The following is a 25,831-nucleotide window of genomic DNA, read 5'->3' as shown; positions in this document are numbered from 1 at the left end:
TCTCTAAGCATCCTCTGCATAAAAAAAAAAATATTACAAAGTGAAGTAGCTAATGAAAACTTACCAATCTTTCCCTATTGTTCTGAGGCGTATTCAAATTACTTTTAAAAGAATTTATGTCATTGATGCTGTTGCAACCAATGGGAAAAGAAGCTGTGCCCTGTTTTGTTTCAGAAGTTACCTTCTGATTGCTGAGTTCCTGCAGCAATTTGTCTCGGTCATCCTGAAGACTGGCCATAGCCTTGGAAAACGCTTCAATCTGGTGAACGTAATTCCCACACTCAGATGAGAGCCTGCTAATCTCCATCTCACGACTAACTAACGTCCTACAAAGATTTTCAATTTCATCAGCAATCTGATCAAGTGTAACCTTATCTGCAGCATCACAAATAACCCGATTCAGAAGAGAATTTTCTTTAAGAATACTGATAAGATGTACTTTAAAGACATCCAATTCAGCTTCAAGTTCATCTCCTTTCTTTTTTTCAGTCTTGAGTTCAGATGTGTATTTGCTCTGAAGTACCTTTAAGTCTTCTATTATCCTATCTCTATCATTTTGCAGAGCGGTCATTGCTTTCCCAAAGGCCTCATTTTGGGACCTCAGCTCACTATTTTGAGACTGAACTTCTAATATCCTCTGCTCTGCAAAAGCATCAGGTTCATCTCCATGTTCAAGTGTCAAAAGAGTCTTACTGTACTCCTCATCTGCATCCTTAGTATTTCTGCCTCTTGATTTCTGGAGTTCTTGAATCTTCTTCTGAAGATTTTCTCCATACTGTCCATTGGATACAGAGTCTTTTTTCTGCACACTATCACTAGTTAGCAGTTTCTCTCCAGATTCAGACACAAGTTTCTCTTTGTTTAATGATGCAATTAAAGATTCTAAATCATTTACTTTAGACACCAATTTTTTATTTTCATGTTCCAAAGACACAGCAGTATCTTTCTGCAGTTGATTGGAAAGTTGCATTTCTTTCATTTGTTTTTGAAGATCGTATTTTTCTTGTTCAAGGCTTTTAATAGAATCCAATTTCTGCTTAAGTAAGTCTTTCAGCTGATGGTCTTTCAGAGATAAAACTTGATTAAGATCTTCCCTATACTTTATCAGCTGTGCACTTAGCATTGCATTTTCAGAATGAAGATCATCTATCTGATTGAGAAGTTTCCTTAATTCTTCTTTCAAAGCATTATTCTCACTTACATTGCCAACTATAAGACTGTCCCGCTGATTTAAGACATCTTGGTGAAGATGTTCCAGCTCCTTGTATTTAGAAAAAAGATCATCCCGATCATTCTGAAGAGATGACATTGATTTTTTAAAGGCATCTATTTCACTAGCAATTGCAGCCTTATCTTGACCTGCTTTCTCTGCTTTCATCTGGAGATTTCTCAATTCATTTTCCATCCTCTGACAGGACTCCTCAGATTGTTGTCTTTCTACCTGCAGAGACCTTAACTGAAGTTCATATTCTTTGATTTGTTTCCTGTGTTGAGTCTGTATCTGAATCAGATAGTCAGAAATTTCATCACCTTTCGAAGAAATGAGTAAGGAAATTTCTTTGTCTTTATCATTTAGCATGATCTTCATTTGCTCAGAAATGGTAATCTGCTTTTGCAATTCAGCATTAATTTTTTCCTTCTCAGCTAGAAGCTGTTGCAATTCTTGTTCCTGTCTTGTAAAATTAGTTTCCAGAGCTTTTATCTCTCTTCCTGCACTTTTACTATTCTCTATGAGATGATTAAGGGAATTATTTTCTTTAAGGAGTGCCTGCAAAGCTTCCTCTTTTGACTGAAGAACACTCTCTAATTCTTGCTGCCTGTTAAAAAAAACCGTATTTTCTTCTTTTATTCTGCAGAGCTCTTCATAACGTTGTGTATCAACAGATTTTTGCCTCAAGTACAGTTCATCCTTTGTTTCCTCTACCACAGAATATTTGATATTCAATTCTTGAATCTGAGTCACTTTGTCTTTCAATTCATCTTGTAAAGACATTATTCTTTTATTACTGTCTTCTATCTGTTTCTCTTTATTTTGGATGGCCTCTTTGAACTGCATTTCCCAGGTTTTCATTTCAGTGATTACCCTGTCCCGGTCATCCTGAAGAGAGGACATACACTTTGTAAAAGCAGCTAATCGTGCCAAAGCAGCATTCAAATCTGCTTGAAGTTTCTTGTTTTGAGAGTCCTTAATGCTAACTTCCTCTTGCAAACCATGGATCTCACTAATTGCCCTATCCTTTTCTCTCTGAAGGGCACCGTGTCTTTCCTCTAGGTTCAAAAATTCTCTTTTGTGAACTGATTTTAATTGTTGAAGATTAAATTCCAATTCTCTCTCATATTCTCTCTTTTGAATTTGTAGTTCATCTTCTTTCTTCTTAAGTTCTTTTCTCCAATTTAGATTCTCATCTGTAAGCCTGTCCACTTCATTCTTTGTCTGATCCAGCAAGTTCATCTGTGAAGAAAGCTCTCCCTTGAGATTACATATTTCTTCATTTGACTTTGCAAGCTTTTCTGACATATTACTTAAGTCCTTTTCGAATTTTTCACTTTTTGACTGTGACAGTTTCACAGATCTTTCCAAATCCAGGATCAGCTCCTGGAACTTTATAGAATCCTTTTGCAAATGGTTGATCTCCTGCTGTTTCTCCTTTAAGAGCTCTTGCAATTCCTTTGTTTTGTTTTTACTTCCATTGTTATCCCTCTGAGCACTTTTCACCTTCTCCTCAAACACTTTTACAAGGTGTAACTGCTGTTGTTCTTTTTCTCTAATCATATTACATTTTTCTGCCTTTAATGCCTCCAGTTGCTGTAACAGCAAGTTATTTTGCACCTGTGCTGATTTCATTCTATCAGTAAGATGATCAACTTTTTTAACATGATTAAGCAATTCTGTCTCAAGAAATTCTCTCTCATTCTTTACTTTGTAAGAACTTTCTTGTACATTTTCTAATTCTTCCTGTAACAGACATTTATCGTCCTCTAAAATCTTAACTTTTTCATTTAGACTAACAATTTCTTGTGTAAGACTTTTACATTCCACATCCAGCTTTGTTAGACAATGATTTTTATGGTCCAAAGATTTTTCAGTTTCTTTTGCTTTTTCTGAAATTAATTTTCTTTCCTGTTCTAGGACAAGCACATCTTGTTCTTTTTCAGAGAGTTTATCCTTTAACGCATTAATGTCCTTTAACATTGATTCATTCTCATATAATGCATCACTGATTTTAGATTGCATATCATTTTGGTACACTTCCATTTGAACTTGGAGCTCTCCCAAAGCTGCTTTAGTTACAGTGATGTTATTATGAAGGATTTCGTTTTCATTCTGAATTTTCTCTAAAGCCTGCTTTAAATTTTCAGAAGTTTGTTTCAACTGCTCATTTTCCTCCATTAGCTGATGATTCTGATCAGTGAGTTCATGAAGACGATCCTGGTGTTCTTGCATCCTTGCCTCTTGCTCACGGATCTGCCTTTCTGCTTTACTTTGTAATTCGTCAACTTCCATTTTCTTGGATTCACTCAGTTGTTTCAGTTGATTCTTAATAACCTCATTTTCATCAATGAGGTTTTGTAAACGCTTCTCAAGATCCTCCTTCTCAGATTCTCCTTCCCTGAGTCTTTGAATAGCCTCTTGCTTCTCTTTTCTAGCAAGATCAATAACTTGCCTCATATCTGCTACTTTACTACTGATATTCTCATAAGCCTGAAGAAGTGATTCATACTCCTGCTTTAATTCACTATGCTTAGCCTTCCATCCTGTTAATTCAACTGTCTGAGAATCTTTTAAAGTATTTAGTTGGAAAGAAAAGGCCTCTTTTTCCTGAACTATAGTCTCCATGGTGGATTTAAGACTTTCACATGCCGCGGTGAGGTTTTCATTTTCAGTCAACAGTCTAGCATTTTCAGAAACAAGGCTCTCCTCTTCAGACAATGGAGAAACTGTACTTGAACTTTGGTTTTCTCTACCAAGCTCTAACAAGTGTTCAAGCATACCTGTCTTGTTCATCAGTTCTTCTCTTTCCAACATCAGCTTATCAATCTGGTCTTTTAGACATTTATTTTCTCTCAGGGCTTCTTTACGTGATATTAAAGCCGCTTGTAATTTTCTTTGAAGGCGCTCTCTGGATTTCTCTTCTGCTATAGTTCTTTGCTCTTGCGGTTTAGAATCATCTACATTTGCAGCTTTTGCCAGAGGCTCTTGTTTCTGGATTTGGTATTCTGTTGCTTCTCTCAGCTTGGTTTTCCCGGAGTAATCAGTCTCTGATAGTTGAAAACAGGTACCTTTACCTTGTAACTTCCCTTGAAGGGAATTACTTTCCACACAAAACTCTCCCAATTCCTTTTCAGTGACATTTTCTTCCTTAAGCTCTTTGCACGACACCACAGGTCTACTCATCTCAGCCTTCTCATGTAGCATACATATCTCTGTCAGAAGTTTTTTGTTTTCTTCACTGAAATGTTTTACCTCCTTTTTCATATTAATTAATTCCAAATTGGACTTTTCTAAACAACTGAGAAGTTTCTCTTTCTCACTCTTCATTTCTTCAAATGCTGCTTTGTAATGGTGGGTTTCCTCTTGGCCCTCCTTTATAGCTTTGTTTAATAATTCCTTTTCCAAATTAAACTTATCTTTGAAATCCATAAATGAACAACGCAACGCTTCCATCTCCTCATTCTTTTCTGCAACCTCCTTCTTAGCTTCAATTCTCAACCTCTGCAGTTGCTCCTGGCTCATCTTGTAATCCTCTTCACTTTTTTTAATAAGGGCTTCTTTCTCATTATTCACATGTTCAAGCGCTGTCTTAATGTTTATAGCTTCAGCCTTATATGCTTCCAGCTTTTTCTGTAGCTGCTTTATGTCCTCCAACAAGCTGCCCTTACACTGCTCCTGGTACTGCTCCTGCTGTCTCAAGTTTAAGTTGACCATTTCTTCTCTTTCATCACCAAATTCAACAGATATTTTTCTCAACTCTTTCTTTAACATTTCTGTTTCCTCCTGAAGTTTTGCGTAACTACTTCTTAGTTCTTTTAATTCAGCGTCTTTACTTGCCACTGAAGTGATCATGTTTTCTGACTCTTTTAAGGACGCAACCTGAACCTTGCTTCTTGGTTTGTCCGATTCCAAATTCCTTAGGTCATCTGCTGCTTCTCCCAGCACTGCCTTAGGTGAAGCCAGCTCTTTCCCTAGAGGGTACTCTTCTAACAGATTAAAGTCGAATTCTTTACATTTTGTTTGAGTAACTTCGCAGAGTGCTTTATGTTCTTGTTTGAGATTCTCAAGGTGGGTTTTTTGTTCATCAAAATCTGCTGCAAGTTTACTGTGTTCTTCCCTTTCTTTCTGAAATTTTTTCTTATCTTCTTTGCTGAGCAAAAGCTCCCTCTCTAAGGCTGCTGCTTCTTTTTTTAACTGATTCATGTCATTAATGTCAGTGTTGGAGTCCAGACGCTTTTTCCTGTCCCCAGCACTTAAATGAGGCTCTTCTGAACTGGAATTTTTCAACAATTCTTCCTTCTTCTTAACTTCCAATTTCACCTTTTCAAGAGCTAAGAGCAGCTGAGAACGTTCCTCTTCATACGCACTTGCTTTTTCATCAAGCATAGACTGCATACGAGCAAGCATGCAGTTCTTTTCCTCTAAAGATTTTAGGTTCTGCTCACATATATTTTGTTTTTCAGCAATGACAACATTTAGTTCAGCAATACTGTCCTGAAGTTCCTCCAAATGAGAGGCTTTTGCAGACAAAATTTCAGTCAAATCACTTATTTTGGCATCTTTTTCTGAAAGTTGTTGCTTCAAAGTTCCAAGACGAGACTCAAAATCTTTATTTTGTACTTCAACTAGTTTCAGCTTGTCTGTTAACTCATTAACTTTCTTCAACAACTCCTCTGCTTTTTTTTGCTCCTTTTCTACTTCTTCCTGTCCACTCTTTTCTAGTTTTCCAACTTTTTGCATTAGATCTCTCCTTATTATCAATGCTGCTTGAAGTTTCTTTTTCAGATTTTCTTTTTCCTTGCCCATTTTCTCAAGATTAAACTGCATCTCCTCTTTTTCGTTCATTAAATCTTTAAACACAGCTTCTCTATTGCTTAATGTAACCTGACTATGTTCCAGTTCTTTCTTACAGTCCTCAAGTTCCTGCAATACTTGGTTTAGCTCTCCTACAGAACTATTATGAGCAGCTTCAAGGTCTTGCAGTTTGGCATTTAATGTATTTCTCTCTTCAGAAAAATTCAGCATTTCATTAGACAATGATTCCATGATCTGGGTAACAGAACAGTCCTTTTCCTTCAGTTGCTGGCTTAGACCAGATATTAAATCCTTCTGCTGATTCACCTGGGAAGTTAAGTTTTCTATGAGTTGATCTTTTTTTACGATTTCTTCAAGGAGACTTGCTACTTTTTTCCCTTCAACATGCAGTTTTTCTTGACTGGTTCTTACTATTTCTTCTGATATATTTATCTTGTCTTGAAGAAATTCAACCTGCTTATTTATTTCTGCAAAAGACTCTTCCCTTTCTTGCAAGAGAGACTGTTGTTCACACAACGTTTCCTTGACTGTGGCCATTTCTTCTGACAGACATGCAATTTCAGATTTGTATTTGCCCTTCATCTTTTCAATATCATTCTGCAGCAACTCCTTCTGCTTCTCGAGTGACCGCATACTTTTTAATTCATCTTTCATAGTGTCTATTTCTTTCTGTTTTTCTAAAAGCACCAGTTGCAATTGTTCACCTTCTGTTTCTTTGCTCAAGATAGCAGTTATTAGAGCAGAGAATTTTTCCAACTGAATTTTACTATCAGTTAGATGCATTTCAGAATCTGAAGTCTGTGCCTTCTTTTCTTTACATAAAAGCCTACTACTAAGCAATGGAGATAAGCTTTGAGTTAATTCCTCTTTTACAAGATCCAGCTCTTGCTGCAAAGACTGGATTTTACTATCCTTTGATTTAATTTCACTTTCTAAACTGCTCAATTGCTCAGTAAGATTACTATTTTGTAAAGTTGCCCTATCAAGTTCTGTCACCCATTTGTTTTCTGACTCAAGTAGTCTTTGTTCTAGAGTTTCAAATTTAAGTTCTAATTTAGAAAGTTCTTCACCCTTCACACTAACCTGCATCTGTAACTTGTCTTTTTCAGTCTTCATCTGCAGTTTGACAGCATCTATCTGCATTCTTGAATAATTCTCACTGGTTTCTAGTTTTTCATTGATTTCTCGGAGCTCTTCCAAATTCTTTTGCAGATTATTTTGAGATGCAGCAAGTTGCATGTTTTCAGCCATCAGTTTATCAGCATCTTCTTGTAACAGAAGTTTTTCTTTCTCTAAAGACTCTACCTGACACTGCAGACTACCTATTAAAAGCGCATTGTCACGGCAGTCTTGAGACGATTTGGAATTTACATTGTTCAACTCTAACTTCAAACATGCTATGTTATCTGCCTGTTCAGTGCACTTCACACGGAGAGACTCCACAGCCAGTTCTTTTTGCTGTAGTTCTTCCTTCCATGTACTTATTTGGTCAAGTGCTTTTTGGTATTCATTTTTTAGACAGTCAAGGTCAGTTGTCAAAGAATCCATTTTCTTCTGATTAATATCAAGCTTCTCGTTCTTTTCCTGAAATTCCTTATTAAGATTTTTCATGGCTGTACCACTTTCCTCTAATTTTTCTCTGAGAACCTCAATCTCACTAGAAAGAACATTAACATTGTTATCTGCCAATTGTATACTGGCATCTTTCTCCTTTAAAGAATTAAGCAGTCCAGCAATAACTACTTCTTTTTGGCCAAGAGCTGCATTCACCTCAGTTTTTAGTTCATACTGTGCTTCAATTTTCTGCTGAAGAGATAAAAAGGCATTTTCTTTCTCATGGACTAATTCTTTAGATTTCTGTAGTTCTTGCGTTAGTTCATGTACCTGACTTTGGAGCTGAGAAATTAAATTTGTCTTCTCTTCATCTTTCCTTGCTTTCTCCTTCAGAGTTTTGAGGAGATTTTTATTTTCTGAAAGAGATGACTCCTTTTCTGATAAGGATTGCTCCATCTCAGTTACTACATTCTTCTGATGTTCTATTTCTTTTTGTAAATTCACTTTCACTTCCTCCAGCTCTACCATTTGTTTCTTTAAGACCTCACATTCAGTCTCTTTCTCATGAAGCTGCGTCTTTAAATTCTCACTGAATAATGAAACATTATTGATGGTTGATTCTTTTTCTGAAACAAGTACTTTTAATTGTTCTGCTTCAGAGGCTAAAAGCTCTAACTGTTTCTGCCGCAAAACAGAAGATTCCTGTACCTCAGAAAGCTCTGCTTTTAAACTGATGTATTCATCTAACTTTTGTTTTAAAGATTCATCCTTCTGCATAATTGAATCATTCAACTGGGATGATTTTTCTGTCACATTTCTAAGCTGATATTGAAGGTCAGAAATAACCTCCATATTCTCAGACAGTTGAACCCTAAGTACATCAGACTCTTCAGATTTATCTTTTAATAACTTTAATTCTTGGGTTTGCCTCTTAAATTCATTTTCTTTTTCCTGCATTGCGCGTCTAAGCTGGCTGCTTTCAAAACCCAGGGCTTGTATTTGGTCTTGCAGATCCGAAACGATTTGCATATATTGCCCCTCTCCTGCCATTTTACTATCTTTCATTTGCTGAATCAAAGCCTCCTTTTCAGAAAGGAGAGTTTCTTTCTCTTTAAAGACAATTTTTAAGTTTTCTTTTTCAATCAACAGGCCATCGATTTGGTCCTTCAGAGCTAAAATATTATGACTTTGTTGGGACAAGTGTGAAGTTAAAGCAGCTACTTCATCTGACTTTTTCATTACCATAACATTAACTGTTTCAATGTCTACTTTCAATTTTTCGTTTTCTAGAGTTGCTGCATGTGCTTGTTGCATTGCTGAAGTAATTTCGGACTGTTGCTGTACCACCTGTGACTGAAGAACTTCACATTCACGGGACTTCTCACTCAGTAAGCTTGAAAAGTCCTCCTTTTCACGCTTAAGCACATCCACTTCTTTGCTTAAAAGCTGGAGCTGATTATTTAACACTCTACTTTCTTCCATTTTTTCAGAAATTTGCCTATGAAACTTCTCAAGTTCTGAACCCTGACATTTTGCAGCCAGGTCTCTTTCTTCTACCAACTGAGACAACTTTGTTTTTTCATCTTTAAGATTTTTAATTTCATCCTGCAACTCTACAATACAAAGCTTACTCTCTTCCATTTCCTTACGTAATGAATCATTTTGAAGGATTTTCTCTTCTAGAGACCTGTTCACAGTTTCAAAATCCAAAGTTAGGCTTCGAATTTGTTCCTGCAGTAGTAAATTCTTTTCCTTACTATGGCTGAGTTCTTGGATTAGGCTACTGCATTCAGATAACTTATTATTTAACATTTCTTCTTTATTTATTTCTTTGTCTCTAGTATCCTTCAGCTGAATGAGAAGTGATTGCATTTGTTCATGCAACTGTTGTGTCTGTTCCTTGCTTTCAAACAACTGATCAGCTAGCACATTACGTTCCTTTGTTTTCTCCTGCAGCTGTTCTGCAACTGAATTTTCTTTTTGCTCGGCAAGTATTGAAAGTTGTTCAATCTCTTTTGCCAGAGTGTTTTTATCACAATTTAGTACTGAAAGAGTTTTTTCATACTCAGCAGTGCTAGCAGATAACTTATTCTCTATTTCTGCCACAGCCTGGATTTTCTTTAACAATTCACACTCTTTTACATCCAGGAGTTTGGACAAATTCTCATTTTCACCAATTAGCTGTTCCTTCTCTTTTTCCACCATATCTATACTTTTTTTCAGATATTCATTTGCTTTTATTTGCTCTGCCAATTTTTCTTCTTTCTCTTCAAGATCTGCCTGCAATTGCTTATTAGCTGAAACTTTCTCCCGTGTCTCTATTTCCATCTTGTTCATTTGTTCATTTATTTCATTTAACTGGTTATTAAGTTCTTTGCAACATGTCTCTTTGGCTTTCAGATCTCCAGTTAATTTACGTTTAGTCTCTTCATTTTGCTGCTCCAAAACCCCAAGCTTCTGCTCTAATGAAATAACAAACTCTTGTTTCTCCTGTAATTCTTTTTTAATTGTTTCTTGATGTTCAGTACGTTCTATAAGCTTCCTAGATAACTCAGCCAACTCTTCATCTCTTTTAGCATTTTCCAAAAAGAGTTTGTTGTATGAATCTTTAATTGATTTTAACTCATTTTCAAGTGTCTGTGCTTTACTCTCTTTCTCTTTAAGCAAATCATTCCATTTTTCCTTTAAAGTATTGTTTTCCTCAAGTTGAGATTTCAAATATTCAGTTTCTTTTCTTAGTTTATCCTCGTTTTCCTGTAGCTTTTCAGATGATTTACTGATTTGTTCTTTCAGCAAAGTAATTTGTGACTCACACTCTGCAAGTCTGTTATGGTATGCAACATTATTGGCTTTGATTTCAGCACGGAGATCCTTAATTGTAATGCTGTTCTCACTGCTTTGTCTTATTAATTCCTCATTTTCTTTGGTTTTAGTTTCATTCTCAACTCTAACTCTTTCTAGCTCTAGTCTCATTGCATTACTTTGCTCAGAAAGGGCAGATATCTTCATGCTTGCATCTCTTACATCAGCTGTTTGTACTTCTTTCAGTAAATGCGTTTCCCTTTCTGCCTTTGATAAAGCCTCTTCCATCCCTTGTATTTCTTCCTCTTTGCACTGCACTTGACGCTCCAGGATGATAACCTGTTCAGAATATTCTGTCATATTCAAAGACAGGGCAGACATCTCCCTGTCTTTTTCTGCCAGTGCTTCTTTAAGATTATCAATCTCTCTTTCACATTTCTGGAGATCTTGAATAAGTTGAGATCTTTCCTCTAAATGGCTTGTATTCAATTTGTCAAGCTCTTCATTTGTCTGGTCCAGATCCAGCTGCATTGACTCTACCACGCCATCTTGTTTCAAAGTCTAAACATCAAGAAAATAACGTTAGAAGAATACTTCAAACTTATGTTAGAAATACATTCCACATGTAGAACAAATATCTAAGGTAACCAATCTGTACCTGACTGTAGAGTCACAACATAACCATGATATTCTTTACATTGTTTTAGCATGCAGAAAGTTTAGTGTATGAAATTTTTAGCAGCTAATGCTGTGATTTTGCTGACGTTTAAATGTGCCAAGTCAAAAGTTCTCTTACGTTATTTTGATGAGTTACCTTTTCCTTCAGTGTAGCAACTTTTTCTGTTAGATCACTGATGACTCTTTTCTGCTCAGTGTTCTCCACTTCATAAACACTGCATTTCTTTAAGGCTTCATTCAGCTTAGTATTAAAAATAAAGGTCAATGTGATAGAAATATATAGAATTATATTAAAGTTGTGATGTTAGAGTTATAATATTGAGTTTACATAACAGTGGAGCTTAAACATAAGCATAACTTATCACCCCAATAAAACATAAATACTTTCATGCAAAGCTCTGTGCTGGATCTAAGAAATCCTTACACCCAACTTAAAGCAAAACGATTACATGAAGTGAACAAAACTGTAAAGAAACACAGCAAAAACCTTCAGGTAGGGAAAACAGCAATATTGCTGCTGGGACACAAATAGAAAGTTATGGCGAATGCTTGCCAGTTCTAATAAATTAAATACTATTTAACAGCAACTTTAACTTACTTTTTGCTCAGCATGCACAAACTTTTCACCAAGCTCTTTGTTCAGAATATCCTTTTCTTGAAGCAGTTTCCTCAAACTTTCAATTTGTTCTAGTTTTTCTGTCGTGCTCAACAGTTTTTGTTCTTTTTCTCCAAGTGAAGTTTCAAGGAAGCTATTTCTGTCACTTAATCTAAGAAGAAAATACATATTTAGATATTTTGAAAACAAAGCTTGCTTTAAGCTTTCTAGTCTTATTAGCCCCAAACTATGTTCCTAAAAGAATAATTATTTTCACACTTTGCATTTAAACTTCCAAATACAAAAATAACATTACTGCAAACAGAAGCAGGAATCAAGTAACTCTTTTTCAAGTGTTTTAAGAGATTATACTTCTCATTAGAAGTTTAAGCTTAAAGCTAAGCAAGCTAATCCTATAGAGAGTTGTAAAGAATCTTTCTCCTACCCTTTAAGTTGCTCATTCAAGCCAGAGATCAGAATTTGATGCTTTTCTGCATCTCGCAATTGTTGGTTGCGTAATTGGGTGAGTTGAGTTTGCAAACGTTCATTTTCATTCTGCAACAAAATAATAACGAAGAGGATTATCACATACAAACACCCAGAATAGCATAAGATAACTGGAGTCATGAAAATCTGACTCTTCAAGCGATTTACATCCTATACGGTAATAAAGACTGTTATTCTAGCACTTTAGCAGGTATCAGTGCAAAATACAATGCTAATATCACAAGTTCAGATGTGATATTAGTTCAAACAGATGCAACCCACCTTTCAGAAATATCTCCTTCAGCAATGCTATGATAGCATGAACTCAAGGATGATTTGCTGTATACCCAAAACAACACACACACACACTCATACTGTGTTAAGGCAGCTTACTTATCTTAACAGAGGAAGCTACTGCTTTGAAAAAATACTTTCCTCATTGGTTTGAAGACAGTATCAAACTTGCAAAATTTTTTGCCTATTTTTTCAGGTTGAAGGAATGCAGAAACCTGCATACGGAGGATTGTGGAGAAAAGAAAAAGGAAGCAAGCTTCATTCACACAGCTTTTTTTTTTTTTAAACACAGTACAAATCTCCTACTCTAGCCAGATTCACTGCACCAATTCAAAAATGAAACAAAACAAACAAAATCTGACAACAGCAACCAAAAGCCAAAAGCAGAACACACACCCAGAATCAACAGCAAACAGGACAAACATGGCAAACTTGTCACCTCTAATGAAAATAAGCTAGCATTTTGGAGGAGGCAGAACACACCTGTACCGCCCTCAATAGCTGCCCTTCTTCATCTACACCAAACGTTACCTGTATTGAAAGGCTTTGTTACAAGATTCTCAAGTAATAATTAATGTAAGGTTGTCTTTCATCTTAAAATCATTAATTCTTTTTTATATATGTGCAACTTAACAGATAAAAGAACTATGAGTAATGCACCAAGCCTGAAGGAGTTTCAGTAAGAGATCATTTGTGTCATTTAGTGAAAATAAGGTTTACAAATTATCATACATAGTAACTTGTTAGTTGGGCAATAATGAAAATAGCTTTTCTGATAAATATTTACTTTACTGTTCCTTTCGGTGTCTTCACTGAATAATTTTACAATATAAATATATACCAAATTAATATCTGGGGTTTAGATTGTATATATAAAAAAAATATTATTATTTTTATACATTTACACAGTTTCTTTTCTATAAATGCGTGTGTGTGCATAGATTAAAAAAAATAATAATACACATACACTCTTATATAAAAGAAACTTGAGGGATGTAAGAAGAGGGAAACTTATGCCAGTAGTAACAAAATCTAATTCTGGACCTTCTGACAAAGGCCCCCTACAAAGAATAATGAAAACGATGGTGCCTTTTACTATGTTTCTAAACCAAATAGCTATGCTTACTTTCAAACAAGTTTCTCCATGTGATGGCTTTTACTGAACAGAAGTGACAGGCTTCAACTTCAGAGCATAACATAGTATGTGTACACCCTCTGCCAACATAATGATGAAGTATAAAGTAGGCTTTAGCTGTAAATTGATGTTTTTGCCTTACTGTAAGCTATGACTGTAAGGATATAAACAGAGAATAAAATGATTCTACTATACCATCAGGTTTTACATAACTACAAAAGCTCACCTGAAGAGCCTCCATTCTACCTTGAAGCTGCAATCTATCTTCCAAATCCTGACAACGCTCTTCTAAGAAAAGAATTTGTTCCTGCAGTTGATTTCTTTCCAATTCCAACTCTTCGACCACACTCCGTAAACCTACTTAAGTCAAAAAAGAAAAATTATTTCAAGAAAGATCTACTAAAATTCCTGAAGTCTAGAAATGCTTTCAGCTTTCTATTCACAATTTTCACCAGTATTGGGCACAATCAGATCTCAGTGGAAATGCCTGAGGCCTTCCTTGCAATTCCAAAAAGTAGATGGCAAAATTAGCCTTAACTGTTGAAAAGCCAAAACAAAGTTGCATAGCTCAAGAACTCAGAGAACCTGGCAGAAATATTTTAAACAATATTGTGGCTCAATCAATAGTGTGGATCTGTTACTTTAAATCACATTAATCATGTACATGCAGGATCAGATCTTAAGGACTCATTAATAAACAAAGTAAACTGGTCTGTATCAAAATTTGCGAGTCAATTCCATTTTAACAATCTGCAGCTTTTACCGCTGATATAAAAACATTTGCATTAAAAATACAAGAATTTGATTTTTAAATTAGAAGCATAAAGCAATGAAATGTAATTCTGTTTTGCAACAGAACAGTTATATAGATTGGAAACACATTCACAGGAACAAGACTCATAACTTAAAAGACACATGATCCTGCCACAAAGGATATTTCGTGGGCACCAAGGCTCAACCAATACCAGTGTTTAGTCATGTTTATATTCTACTTCTGAACCAAAACTAGGCAGTTCATCCAGCACGCACATGCTTTAAAATGAAAAGGAACAAAATGCAAGCCAAAAAAATTCAACAAAGATTAGAATACACCACAAATGGGTTGTTAGTTGAATTTGAAAACAAAAATAGACACAAAATACAGATGCTGTGCATGCTTTAATAAACTGTCTAGTCGCTATCACACCTGCATTAGGTGAAGTGTACTCTGGCCACCAACCTCCCATATTTTCTCCTTCAGCTGAATCAGTGCTATCCAAGGTGACGTTCAATTCTTGAAAGCCTTGTTTTCTATCAAAGCTGTATTCTTCCTATGCACAAAACATGAGAATGAAGTTTAAATTAAAGAAGAAAGCAAGGGTAAAATACATATTCTGTTATTAAAATCATAGTTTCAATTAAAAGTTCTAAAACTCAGCGTGATTCAGCTGCCTAAATGTAAGTCTGCGGGATCACTGTGGTCACTAGAGTAACCTGCCCAGCTGCCAGCTATTATTTCCAGAAAAGCCAAGTCTCTTGCAGATTTTACGTGGTATCTGCCAGGCCTTTGAAGACACCCTCAGGCATCCAGAAAGCCAATGGATAACTGTGTTTGGATACCTTAATCGGTCCCCTGATTCCTACAGTTAACAGGGTCCTCTGAATCTCAGGGTACAGTATCAGAGTTAACTAAACATAAAATTATTCTTCCAGTGGTATGTTAATGTGACAATGATGTCCTAACTCTTCTTACAAAAGATTACCATTTTTTCGTGCATGTTACCGCACGAACTACCTAAAAGTACACCTGAATGAACTGACACTGCGCACTATATTATTCAGGAAAGCTCCACCAAAGAGATTTGTAAAGACTGTATCTAAACCAAAAATGGCTTAGCATATTAAGCATGCACATAGCTTCAAGCATGAGAATTACTCTAGAGGGCAGCTCGTTATTTTTCAATGTAAAATTAAGTAGACTCATTACTCAAGGAATAGAGAGGTGTAATGCCATTGAAATTGCTCATCTTCTGGCTACATATGCGATCATTAAATTCACCAGTTTTTGCTACATAACTAGTCTAGGTTCTTAAGCCCTTAAAATATTTAACTGTAAAGCACCATGTAAATAATAGTACTTTCCATATTTTTATTAACATACAGGTAAAAATAAACTCATTTTAACCCACCTGAAGCTTCCTGCTGGTCTGATTGCTTTTTCTTCTCGCCTGCTGCAGCCTGCCCACTCCTTGAACTGTGGCCAGTTCCTCCTCCAGCTCCTGTTGCCCTGAGACCATGGCTGGATCAGAGCAGCCAGGAAAGAACCAGTCATCCTCAATCAGTTTTGTGCCACAGGAAAGCAATTACATTTATATAAGACACTACTACATGAAAAGAGACCAAGGACAGGTTGAAGTCCCTATGAATGACTGACAGGAACAAGATTAAAGAAGCAGTCCATTGCATTCACCTTGTGATTTCCCTCCGACATTACTATGTAGAACATAAGAATAATGGCTGCATATCTGACTAAGAAGCAGCAAACTGAAGTCTAACTTTACTTCATCAGCTCTAAACAAAGACTTTATACAGCAGACTGGAAAGGGTGAGGTTATGCTGATACTAAAAAAAAAAGGCCAACCAATTAAAACGCCAAATTACATCTCATTTCAATTTACCAGGTTAAAATATACCTAATTTGTATGATAAAGGCATCAGCTGAGACAGCTGTAGTTTTTATAATCTGAACAATCACATTCATTTTTATGGAAATGACACGTGTCCCTTTCAACTTTAATTTTAGTATGAGCTACAAAGTCAGATAATTTGAGGAAGTCACAAGCACGTTGTTACACTGCAAACTGGCATCAAACCATCTTATCATAAATTAATAATACCATTCTTTTTAAGACAAATACAGAATCACTTGTAAATAAACACACTGAATAAATTCAGAATGTGAAAGCTTAGGTATGTATCGTGTTCATTGTTAGAAATGATTTTCTCATTTAAAGTACATTCCCATCTGTTTTGTGATATGACAAAACATGTTTGGGGTAACATTAGGAAATAGATGTTTCATGCAAAGCAGACAAAACAGAACAGCCAGTGAAAAGAAATGAAAGTAAAGGTGGCTCCATACTTTAATTGAAAATTGGATTAGATAATTACAAATTTAGCTTTCAATTTAACCACCTCACTCCACAGTTGTCCTCACAGCATGCAAAATTCAGAGAACTTATGTCGATGTATCTGTGAGGTAAACACCAGAAACTATGAGGAGATTCAGCCCTACTGGGAATACTCAGCTTTCATCTGAGTTGTCCAGGGATTACTTACATCACAAATTTCATTAACACACAATTCTGTAACACCTACTAGATTTAAGTTCTTCCTGTAATATTTCAAAATTACACATTAACATGTTGTCAGAAAAGATTAGCAGAAAAAAAATTAAAGAAAAAATTAAGCACCCTTTTAAAATAAGACTGCTACATTGGATTTTAATTTTGGCTTTAATTACACTTTGGCTTCTGGCACTGTCACTTTGTCAGCATTCATTTTACACACCTTTGTTTATTTTCAAGTATAGACTCTACTTTTTTTTTTTAATCATTATACACACTTTTTCGAAGCCGTAAAAAATAATGCCAAATTTTGATCACATGCCTTAAACCTCTGTTTACAAGAGCCGTCATTGAAGTCAGTCAAGCGATTCAAGGATTAAGCATTATTTCAGATAAGAACTTAACCCCTTCTTTGGATTAAAAAAAAATATTCAGTTTCTTGGAAGCTGAAATGCAGGTAATCTTTTTTTAATTATAATCTGAATGAATAACACCACACTGTCCTTTAGGAACCCAAAATATTTAGGCTCCCAAGTATATGATAATGAAAAAAAGAATGAAATTAGCATTGTCACATGAAAAATGAAAGTATAGAAATCAGAGCTTTAGAATGATTTAGAACACTTAGGCAAGTGTTAAAACACTTTCAGTTAAATTCAGCATTGCTTTAACAACAATTAGTAAGTAAATACATTTTCTAATGTTTTACAGCAGCTTAGGCAGCTTTTCATTTGCAATTATATCTAACATAAAGAACTTCCCAGAACACTTTTCTTCAGATACACGCTGCATTTAGATTAACTAATGATGTGTTTCTATTTCCTTGTGTCACTATTCACACTAAATATCACAATCTTTACTGGTTTGCAGAGGAAACAAGCCCGAGTCTATAAATGTAATCAATAACTCCATGCTTTTGCAGCTCTCCACATCTTCAACTCAAAAGAGACAATTGCCACGTATAACAAATTGCCACAGGCTATGACAGAATGAGTAGTGGGTTTATATATTGCTTAAAATACTGGTAGCTAATATCAATACATGCAAAGTTCTGCAATTTCTGGGATTGAATATAATTGTGGGGTTTTTTGAAAGAATACTACTGAATTTGAAGTACCACTAAGAATATTTAAATTAATTTGATTCTTACTTAGTGACAACCACTTGCAGCACTTTTCTCTAGATAAGATTACAACATAAATATGGAGTCAGCTGTTACTACAAAGAAAAATGAAGAAAGATGATTTGGTTAATATAAATGAAGAAACAGGTATTGCAAGGCAGAAAAAAAAAATCGAGTTAAAACCAGCATTTGTTACAGGTATTGCTAGACACCACATACCATCAACGGCAAATCTTCTAAGGTACTGTTGGCAATTTCCTCAAAAGCAGCAACAACAGAAGAAATCAGCAACAGTACATTACAAGTTGCCATTGCTGCAGGAACCTGCATGCACAAAACTGATGGGAAACTATGTTCTCACTGGCTGACCAAATCGCAGTGTAGGGTAGGAGTGGAGGGGGAAGGGACGCTGAGTGCTCATCAGGTGTAACGGCAGGAAAAAAGAAACAGAAAGGTCATGCTTATCCCAAGGGGAAAAAAAAATGCAAAATTAAACACAGACTGACACAGATGAAATTTTATAACTATTATTAATATCGCATGTGGATCTGTAGTTACCACAGATGAGATAACAGGTAGTTTTAATGAAGGGAATATTATTGTCTTTCAATTCCAAAGCATTACGTGCGTAAATTGCTCAAAAAGAAGAGATGTGATCTTTCAAACATTTCTACGCTTACATACTGAACTTCCAAATTGATCATGTAAATGAAAAATAATTCTATCACAGATTAAAAAGAGAAGGCTCAAGTTAACTAACTGCATTAATTATGATGGTAGGTTGTGCACATGAAAATTTGCCATTAATCGCCAGACGGTTAACTAACAGGACAAAAATTATAATAATGTACTAGATGGCATGGAAAAAACCAGTAAACTTAACCAGACTTTTATAGGTTTTAAAAGAATTTGCTTCACTTTCTCATCATCTATTTTATTAATCATTTAGAAAACTATATAACCTGAGATTACTTGAAATGTTATTTTCTGTAGGTAATTTAATCTTTTTAACTAGCTCCAAATGATTGCCAGTTAATGTTATTCAGCTGACCTATACAAGTGACACTTACTAAGATTACTAAATATTCCAAGAAAGGTTTCTCACTAATTATACTTAAAGAGAAACTCTGTCTCAGGTATATTTTACTAAAGCACCACCTTCATTCATCAAATTCTAACCAACACTATAATTTCCCCACACGTTCACTGCTTGTTTGAGGCAGGTAGCTTTAATATTTCAATGGTGAACTTTTTATCATTGATCATTCATACGCAGACAATAAGCTTTTGAAGTAAATTCAAGCAGTCTTACAGAGCAGCAACTCAGATGGCAAACAGAAGCAGCACATCTACTCATAAAAATGATACCAAAAAAAAAGAATGTATGAAAAGCAGCTTCATGGAAACAGGAAAAAGTAGAAATTGCAAATTTAAGCAATTCCACTCGCTATACAAATCTTATGACTACAGAAATGAGTCATGGTGGTGTGCTATTACATATATATATAACGTATAAATATGATAATTTTATCGTAAATGAAACAATTCACCTTCTCTCTCCTCCTCAATCTGAGCCATTCTCAAGGCCATAGCAGATTTCTCTTCTCTGACTTGATCGTGGGACTCCTCTGACTCCGGTACATTTTCTTGCCACTCCAAAAGCTGACTCTGCAATTCATCCACACTACCTGATTCGCTGGCCTAACAAAAGAAATTGCGTGTGAAAATATATTTACCAAATCCCACTGCAAATATAAATAACATTTTAAGTTGGCAAACCATTCTGACCAAGCCTCACCACTTCATAAAATATAAAAAATGCTACTGCCAGTTGCACCTTTAATGTGAAACATTTTTAAACTAAAAAAATGGCCTTTTTAATCAAAATATTTTTGTTGCACATTTTCATCTTAGCAATGTTTCAAAGTAAAACAATATTCAACTGTCTTTATGTGGGATAACAAATTTCTATCACCTTTTTTTCCCCATGAATAGAATAAAAATGTTTCTGCCTTTCCATCAAGCTAAAAGATATTTTAAGATTTTACAAACAAAAAAAATTCTCCACAAAATCTGGAAAAAACTACTCTTTTTTAGCAAAATACAAGTAACTGTTTGAAACTGGCTCTGCTGCCAGGGCTGCACAAAGTCATCATGATTAACGTACACTGTTAATCCATCTCAAGCTCTTTAGCAATGTTCTCTGAGTCTTCTCATTTTCTTATCTAGCCCTGTATATTTGTCAAGGTTACAGCTATTATTTCATTCTGAAAGCTAACCATATTGTAGACAAAAGACACTCGATGACACTTTGATGACGCATGATAAATGTAGCTAAATAAAGAGTAAACTGTTTAGAAAAATGTAATTTAAGGTACATGGAAAATTAAGTAGAAATCAATCTTTTTAAGTAATTCAAAACCTGTCCAGCTTGTTATCCAACTGAACAGCTACTGACACTGACAATTCCATATATCACTAAATTAATTTTCAGCTCCAAAATCCAGATAACACACTTTTAAAAGTCTAATTAGCACTGAGTTAATCAGTAACTCATACAAATCCATTTTAAAGTTAACCTGTGAAGCTGCCCTCTTTGTAACTTGGTCAAGATCAGCTTGCAACTTCCTTTGCTGCTCTTCATAGACTTCCAGCTTAGTCAGCAATTCTTCTACAAAAACACAATAAATTTGGTTCATTAGGACCCAAAACTAATAGGAAGATCAATAAAAATTTAAAAGAAAGATTCAAAATGAAAATTCAGGTAAGTCATTTCAGTGAAAGACCTCTATTGGGCTGTATTGTCCATCTACCCATGAAACTGACTTCTTGATTATTAAATATGGATTAAATATAACCTGCTAACAATTTAGACTAATGAACTGAAAATCCTACAGTTTTCCATTTACAGAAAGGATGTCAGAGCAAATAACACAAGGTGAAGCAGAAAAACTTCTCGCAGAGCTCTACTTTAAACTATCGGAGGTTTTAAGCAAAAATTCTCTCTCAAATCCCTGTAAAAGAAAAATATTTGAGATAACTCTTAATTTACTTGAAACTCGCTGCTCTCAAAAGTTTATCCTGTGTACTCTGATAAATCTTCCAAATATGTTTGTTCTCATTTTTCCTCTTAAGAGGATGCCTCTTCCACTTCCTGGAAAAGTTTATACATATTCTGCCTAAGCCTAAAATGCAACAAGAATTATGCACAGGTAGACTTTGGGAAGAACAAGCTGAACTGTAACTCTGACTTAAATATTGTATGCTATTGTTCAAAGTTGCATGAAGTTACTTCAGAATCTGTTTTTTTTAAAAAAGATACATTTTGAAAATGAAAAAGTTCATTTATCTTTGTCTCTTTGAATCATCTGCAGAAGAAAAACATTTTTTTTTTACCATTTTGAGTTCTGATTTCATGTAATGATTGCAGTTTTGACTGTAGTTCTTCATTTTCAATTTCTAATTCTGAGACACGATTGTTTAAGGCAGATACATCACTATTCTTTGATGAAAACTAAAAGAGAAAATAGACATGAGTTTTTCAAATGCAATAAAACACCAGAAACACAGCAAAGTCAATGTAACTTTTTTTTTTCTGATTTTATAGTAATATTTAGAAAAGCTGTTTTTCTAATGCTTGAAAGCACAATAAATTAGCTAGTGTCTAACAAATTTACTCCTGAATGCTGGTAACATCAGTTTGTACTTTTTTTGTTGAAACTGCATCCTGTATCAACATTTTATGTCCATTTGATTTTTATGCGTTAATTCATCAATAAAGATACTTTGAGTAAATTATTTTAATATTCTATTTACCCCATATTTTACTTTTTTCAGTCAAATCTCCAAGCACAGTAGTTTAAAACAGGCATGGAATATTAAGCATAATGTTGCACATACATTTTTTAGTTCATCCTCCAGTTGCTTGATTCTTGATTTAGACCAAGCCTTCATTTTCAGAAACTTTGCCTCCGATTTGCTGGCCTCTTCCGTTTTCAATTTCACTTGTACTAAGAAACAAGACATAAAAAATTATTTAAAACCATAGAAAGATTATTAATACAAGACCAATGTTTTAATTCTTTTAGCAATTGGAAGTTAGACACTTATGCAAGACAACTTGCATAATTTACAGAAAAACATAAGAAATGTAGTGAGAAATTTATAGTTCATGTGATTACCTTGGTATTCTTAAAACTTTCGTTCTTATAGTATTTGATCATAGATACTTTTTAATTAGCATGGCAATAACTCTTCCACCAAATTTAATGTACTTCTACTCGCAAGAGGTATGAAATCGGCATACAATACATAACAGTATGGGGCAAAGGAACCCTTCACGTGTCACAAGGGTTTAAACAGGTTACCTTCTAAGTCTTCCACTTTCTCTCTGGCTATAGACTCCAGATCTCTAACTTCTTTTGAGTTAGTCTGTCCACTACTACTTAACTCTGCCACTTGTTTCTTAAGCTGAAACAGGGCCTGATCTTTCTCTTGCAGCTCAGTTTCATGTTTCTCTTGAATTTCATGCAGTTCAGCATTATATTTCTCCCTAACTTTTGTCATTTCAAGCTCATGTTTCTCCATCATGTCTCTTAACTGGGCTCTCATTACATGTTTCTCAGCATCCAGTTTAGACTGGAGGTTTTCTTTTTCAGACAGAAGACGTTTCAGGTTTTCATTATTCTCCTGGGGGGGGGAGAAAAAAAAAAACAAACAAACCACACTTTATATTTTCAGTATCACTGTCAAATATAATATCTGTATTCCTACGTAGTTCTCCACATTATAATCAGAAATCAGTGCTACTGTTGGTAACCTGGCTCTACTACAAAAGCTACTCAGCTCTAACTTTCCAAGACTGAAGCAGGGACTCAAGCAAAACGGCATCACTTTTTGAGTGAAAACTACATGCAAACTCTCCCATAGGTGAAAATCAAATAAAAAAGAATGTAAAAAAAACCATAAACAAAAAAACGCACACCAAACAAACCAGAAGCAGATCTCTAACAGCAATCCCAAAGATTAAGACTGCTCACCACAATGTCACCCAGGTGTTGTCACCTACATCTATTAAAATTTAAGTTGGCAACTGATCTAGTTATTCTTTACAATATTTTGTTGCTAACTGGTTTGTCTGTTAGTGCTTATTCTACTTTTAGTGCCTTTACATTAGTTTTTTACCTCTTTATGTATTAAAATAAGATTACAGATCACTGTAACAGAGCAGTCCACTCACATTAGACCTGCTGTTCAAAAAACTATGTTCATGATACATAAACCTAGGAATATAAACTGTCCAAGTAAAGCTGTGCAGAACAGAGGGAACACTTCCAAAATATGCTTAAAATTGCTTATGTAAATAAAGCAAGGCTTCCTGTTATTTTAATACTAAAGCTGAGATTCCACTACAGTTTAAAGTGCTTTAAGTTCATGTTGTCATAGTCAGACCTTCTCCTGACCCTCAAGGCGTGCATTTCTGTCCCCTCAATGCGCTAGCACTAGGTACCATCAGTTCTTGCAGAGTACCAGTGTAGGAAGATGCATCTAACCCAAAAAAAATCCCAACCCACCCAAAACACAACAAAACCCTGCATAAAGCAGGAGGCATAACAAATGGAAAGGAGAAATGAAACAGGCTTAAACTACCATGGATCTTAAGTACCTGAGGAGGACATCTACCTGGGCGCACAGTTGAAACTATTTCTAGTAAGATTCTGATTCTGGCAGCCCTCTTGGTAAGTAGAAAAGTTGTTGGAAATAGTATAGCTAAAACGCTGGACCTGGCACCCCAGAATGGAGATAACGTGTCTGTTTCAGCAAAGAATCCCAACAGCCTGAGAGACTGCAACATCCTTTTTCTACATTGCTGAACTGAAGGAGCAGCACTCAGACTATAACCAAAGTTCACACTAGGTGCTTAAACACAAAGAACCTCGATTAGGTATTGGGTTTGCAATCAGTAGAAATACAGCAAAAGGAAAGGCACACTATTAGCAAAACTCTCTTTGGGGAGAAAAAAAAAAAGTCTTGGTTTTGGGGCTCACTGCAGTCTATAACTAGAAGCTGAAATCTTCTGACAGCAAAAAGTCTTCCCTACTTCGCAAGTTCCCAGAATGAATCAAGACAAACAATGGGTGAGAGTTGACAGTTTTCTATCATATGAGCTTTACCTCTCTTTTAAGTTAACCTCCTAACTGGAATTATTATTTATTTGCACAGCTACGGTTGCATTATTAGCATGTGTCAAAGCCTCCCAAAGAATTGCCTAAATATTTTACTTAAAACTGTCTTTTGTGCACAACCAAACAAATTTTTGAACTTGTAATTGACCTCATGAGTTTAGTTGTGCACATACGCTATTTCTTACTTTCAATTGTTGGTCCTTGGCATCCAGTTCTTTTTGCAAGACATCTATCACCTGTGTCCTTCCCAACATGACTTCTTCCTTTTCATGGAGCTTCTGTTTCAAGGCCTTTAGTAGCTAGGAAAAAAAAAAAATCAACCAATCAATAAAGGAGTTAAAACTTTCAGAAGAGAAAGAAAAAGACTCATCTTTATTTTCCCAACCAGACATCTGAACTGTGTTGCAGAGGTTAGTAATTACATGATTCCAAATTCCCATGTCTAACTAAATCAAAGCAAGCTATTAAGTTTCCAAAGCAACACACCTGTTCTAGGTCAGCACTCGCATCAGATTTAGCAGCTAATTTAAAGAGCTCTTGCTCATGCTTTTCTCTCTGTGCTTCCAGTTCCTTTTCCTTTTCCTGGATAATATTTTGAAACACACGTACCTAAAACCACATAGAAAGGAAATATGAAACCAGTACACAAAGGTATAGAAAAAGTACAATGAATTCTCTAACTAAAGGTACAGCAAGACAATGTATTCTATCTTAAGTCTCAATCCTGTTTCCACTTAACAGCAAATATAGTAATCAGTCATTAACGATGTCAGTGGTGCATGCAGATAAACATCCAACTTACGTGAAATTTCTCTTAATTCCACAATAACATACTTTAAATGAGAAGCACGGTACCATTCATTTTTGTTTAATATCACAGACCTTCACCTTTCTTTTTTGGATGCCATTGTTCTGAGACTTCCAACTTCTAAAAGATTAGACTGATCATGTTCATCTCTAACAAGTGTCTATGAATTAAGTCCAAATGGCAGCTTTGAAACCTAGCTGCCTCCTCCTCAAAAACTTGTATTCTACTTCTAACATGTCTTTGTTAGCTATCTTACAATGTTTATAAGAACTGGATATAATATTTGGAATCTTGCTAATGTTATTTTGAAGACCTACCCAGAATTATATTTGAGTGACAACACTGTAATCACCAAAATGGCTTTTACAGTCTCAACTACTTGGTTTTTTTTTCTTCATTTCCTGTATCAAAACTAATTCCCTGTGTGCTACTGAACAGGTGCGGACATTTTCAGGATCAATAGTGCTACTTTTGCTACAAAGAAAATAAACTTAGATAACATATGATGTGGGAAATACTGAGATGAATAGTTTCACACATGGTAGAACTCAAACACTGAGGGATAAGGCACATCACATTAAAATTTGGAATTTAGCTTCCAGAGGAGCTGGAAGAGCCTGGTAACATCAAGGAACAGCTAACATGCTCCCTAGTTCTGCTTTGTTGCTTCTTCTTTTTATTTTTCCCCCCAAGTATTATTTAAGAAGTTGTTGCTATTTTTTGTCTTGGCCTGTTAATCAGCTGCTAACTTCTAGAAAAGTTTCCCATTACGTATACCAAACTTCTTCAGCTATTTTTCAGTCAGAAGGAAAACACA

At 35.2% G+C, this 25,831-nt stretch overlaps 1 protein-coding gene across 13 annotated transcripts in view; it reads right to left on the bottom strand.

Moving 5' to 3' along the window:
• The window catches only part of LOC129207078 (golgin subfamily B member 1-like), a 45,223-nt gene that overhangs the window by 10,704 nt on the left and 8,688 nt on the right, over positions 1–25,831 (bottom strand). For 5 of the 13 annotated variants that reach the window (XR_008577368.1, XM_054827464.1, XM_054827465.1 and 2 more), the window contains 15 exons: positions 24,693–24,815; positions 24,392–24,505; positions 22,389–22,710; positions 21,922–22,031; positions 21,418–21,535; positions 20,601–20,692; positions 19,572–19,722; positions 15,741–15,850; positions 14,759–14,882; positions 13,799–13,932; positions 12,921–12,968; positions 12,103–12,212; positions 11,661–11,829; positions 11,199–11,303; positions 65–10,945 (listed from right to left, as the gene is read on the bottom strand). Coding sequence is in view for 12 of the 13 variants with exons in the window: in XM_054827464.1 (XP_054683439.1) it covers positions 65–10,945; positions 11,199–11,303; positions 11,661–11,829; positions 12,103–12,212; positions 12,921–12,968; positions 13,799–13,932; positions 14,759–14,882; positions 15,741–15,850; positions 19,572–19,722; positions 20,601–20,692; positions 21,418–21,535; positions 21,922–22,031; positions 22,389–22,710; positions 24,392–24,505; positions 24,693–24,815 (12,711 nt within the window). In the remaining variant the exon portion in view is untranslated. Of the gene's footprint in view, positions 1–64; positions 10,946–11,198; positions 11,304–11,660; positions 11,830–12,102; positions 12,213–12,920; positions 12,969–13,798; positions 13,933–14,758; positions 14,883–15,740; positions 15,851–18,240; positions 19,510–19,571; positions 19,723–20,600; positions 20,693–21,417; positions 21,536–21,921; positions 22,032–22,388; positions 22,711–24,391; positions 24,506–24,692; positions 24,816–25,831 lie in introns of those variants that run through there. The other 8 variants (XM_054827459.1, XM_054827460.1, XM_054827461.1 and 5 more) reach the window with 8 other exon arrangements.

This window comes from Grus americana, chromosome 5 (genome assembly GCF_028858705.1).
Source record: "Grus americana isolate bGruAme1 chromosome 5, bGruAme1.mat, whole genome shotgun sequence".
Taxonomy (NCBI): domain Eukaryota; kingdom Metazoa; phylum Chordata; class Aves; order Gruiformes; family Gruidae; genus Grus; species Grus americana.
The sequence above is the reverse complement of the archived record's forward strand: the minus strand, read 5'-3'. Positions and strand labels throughout refer to the sequence as shown.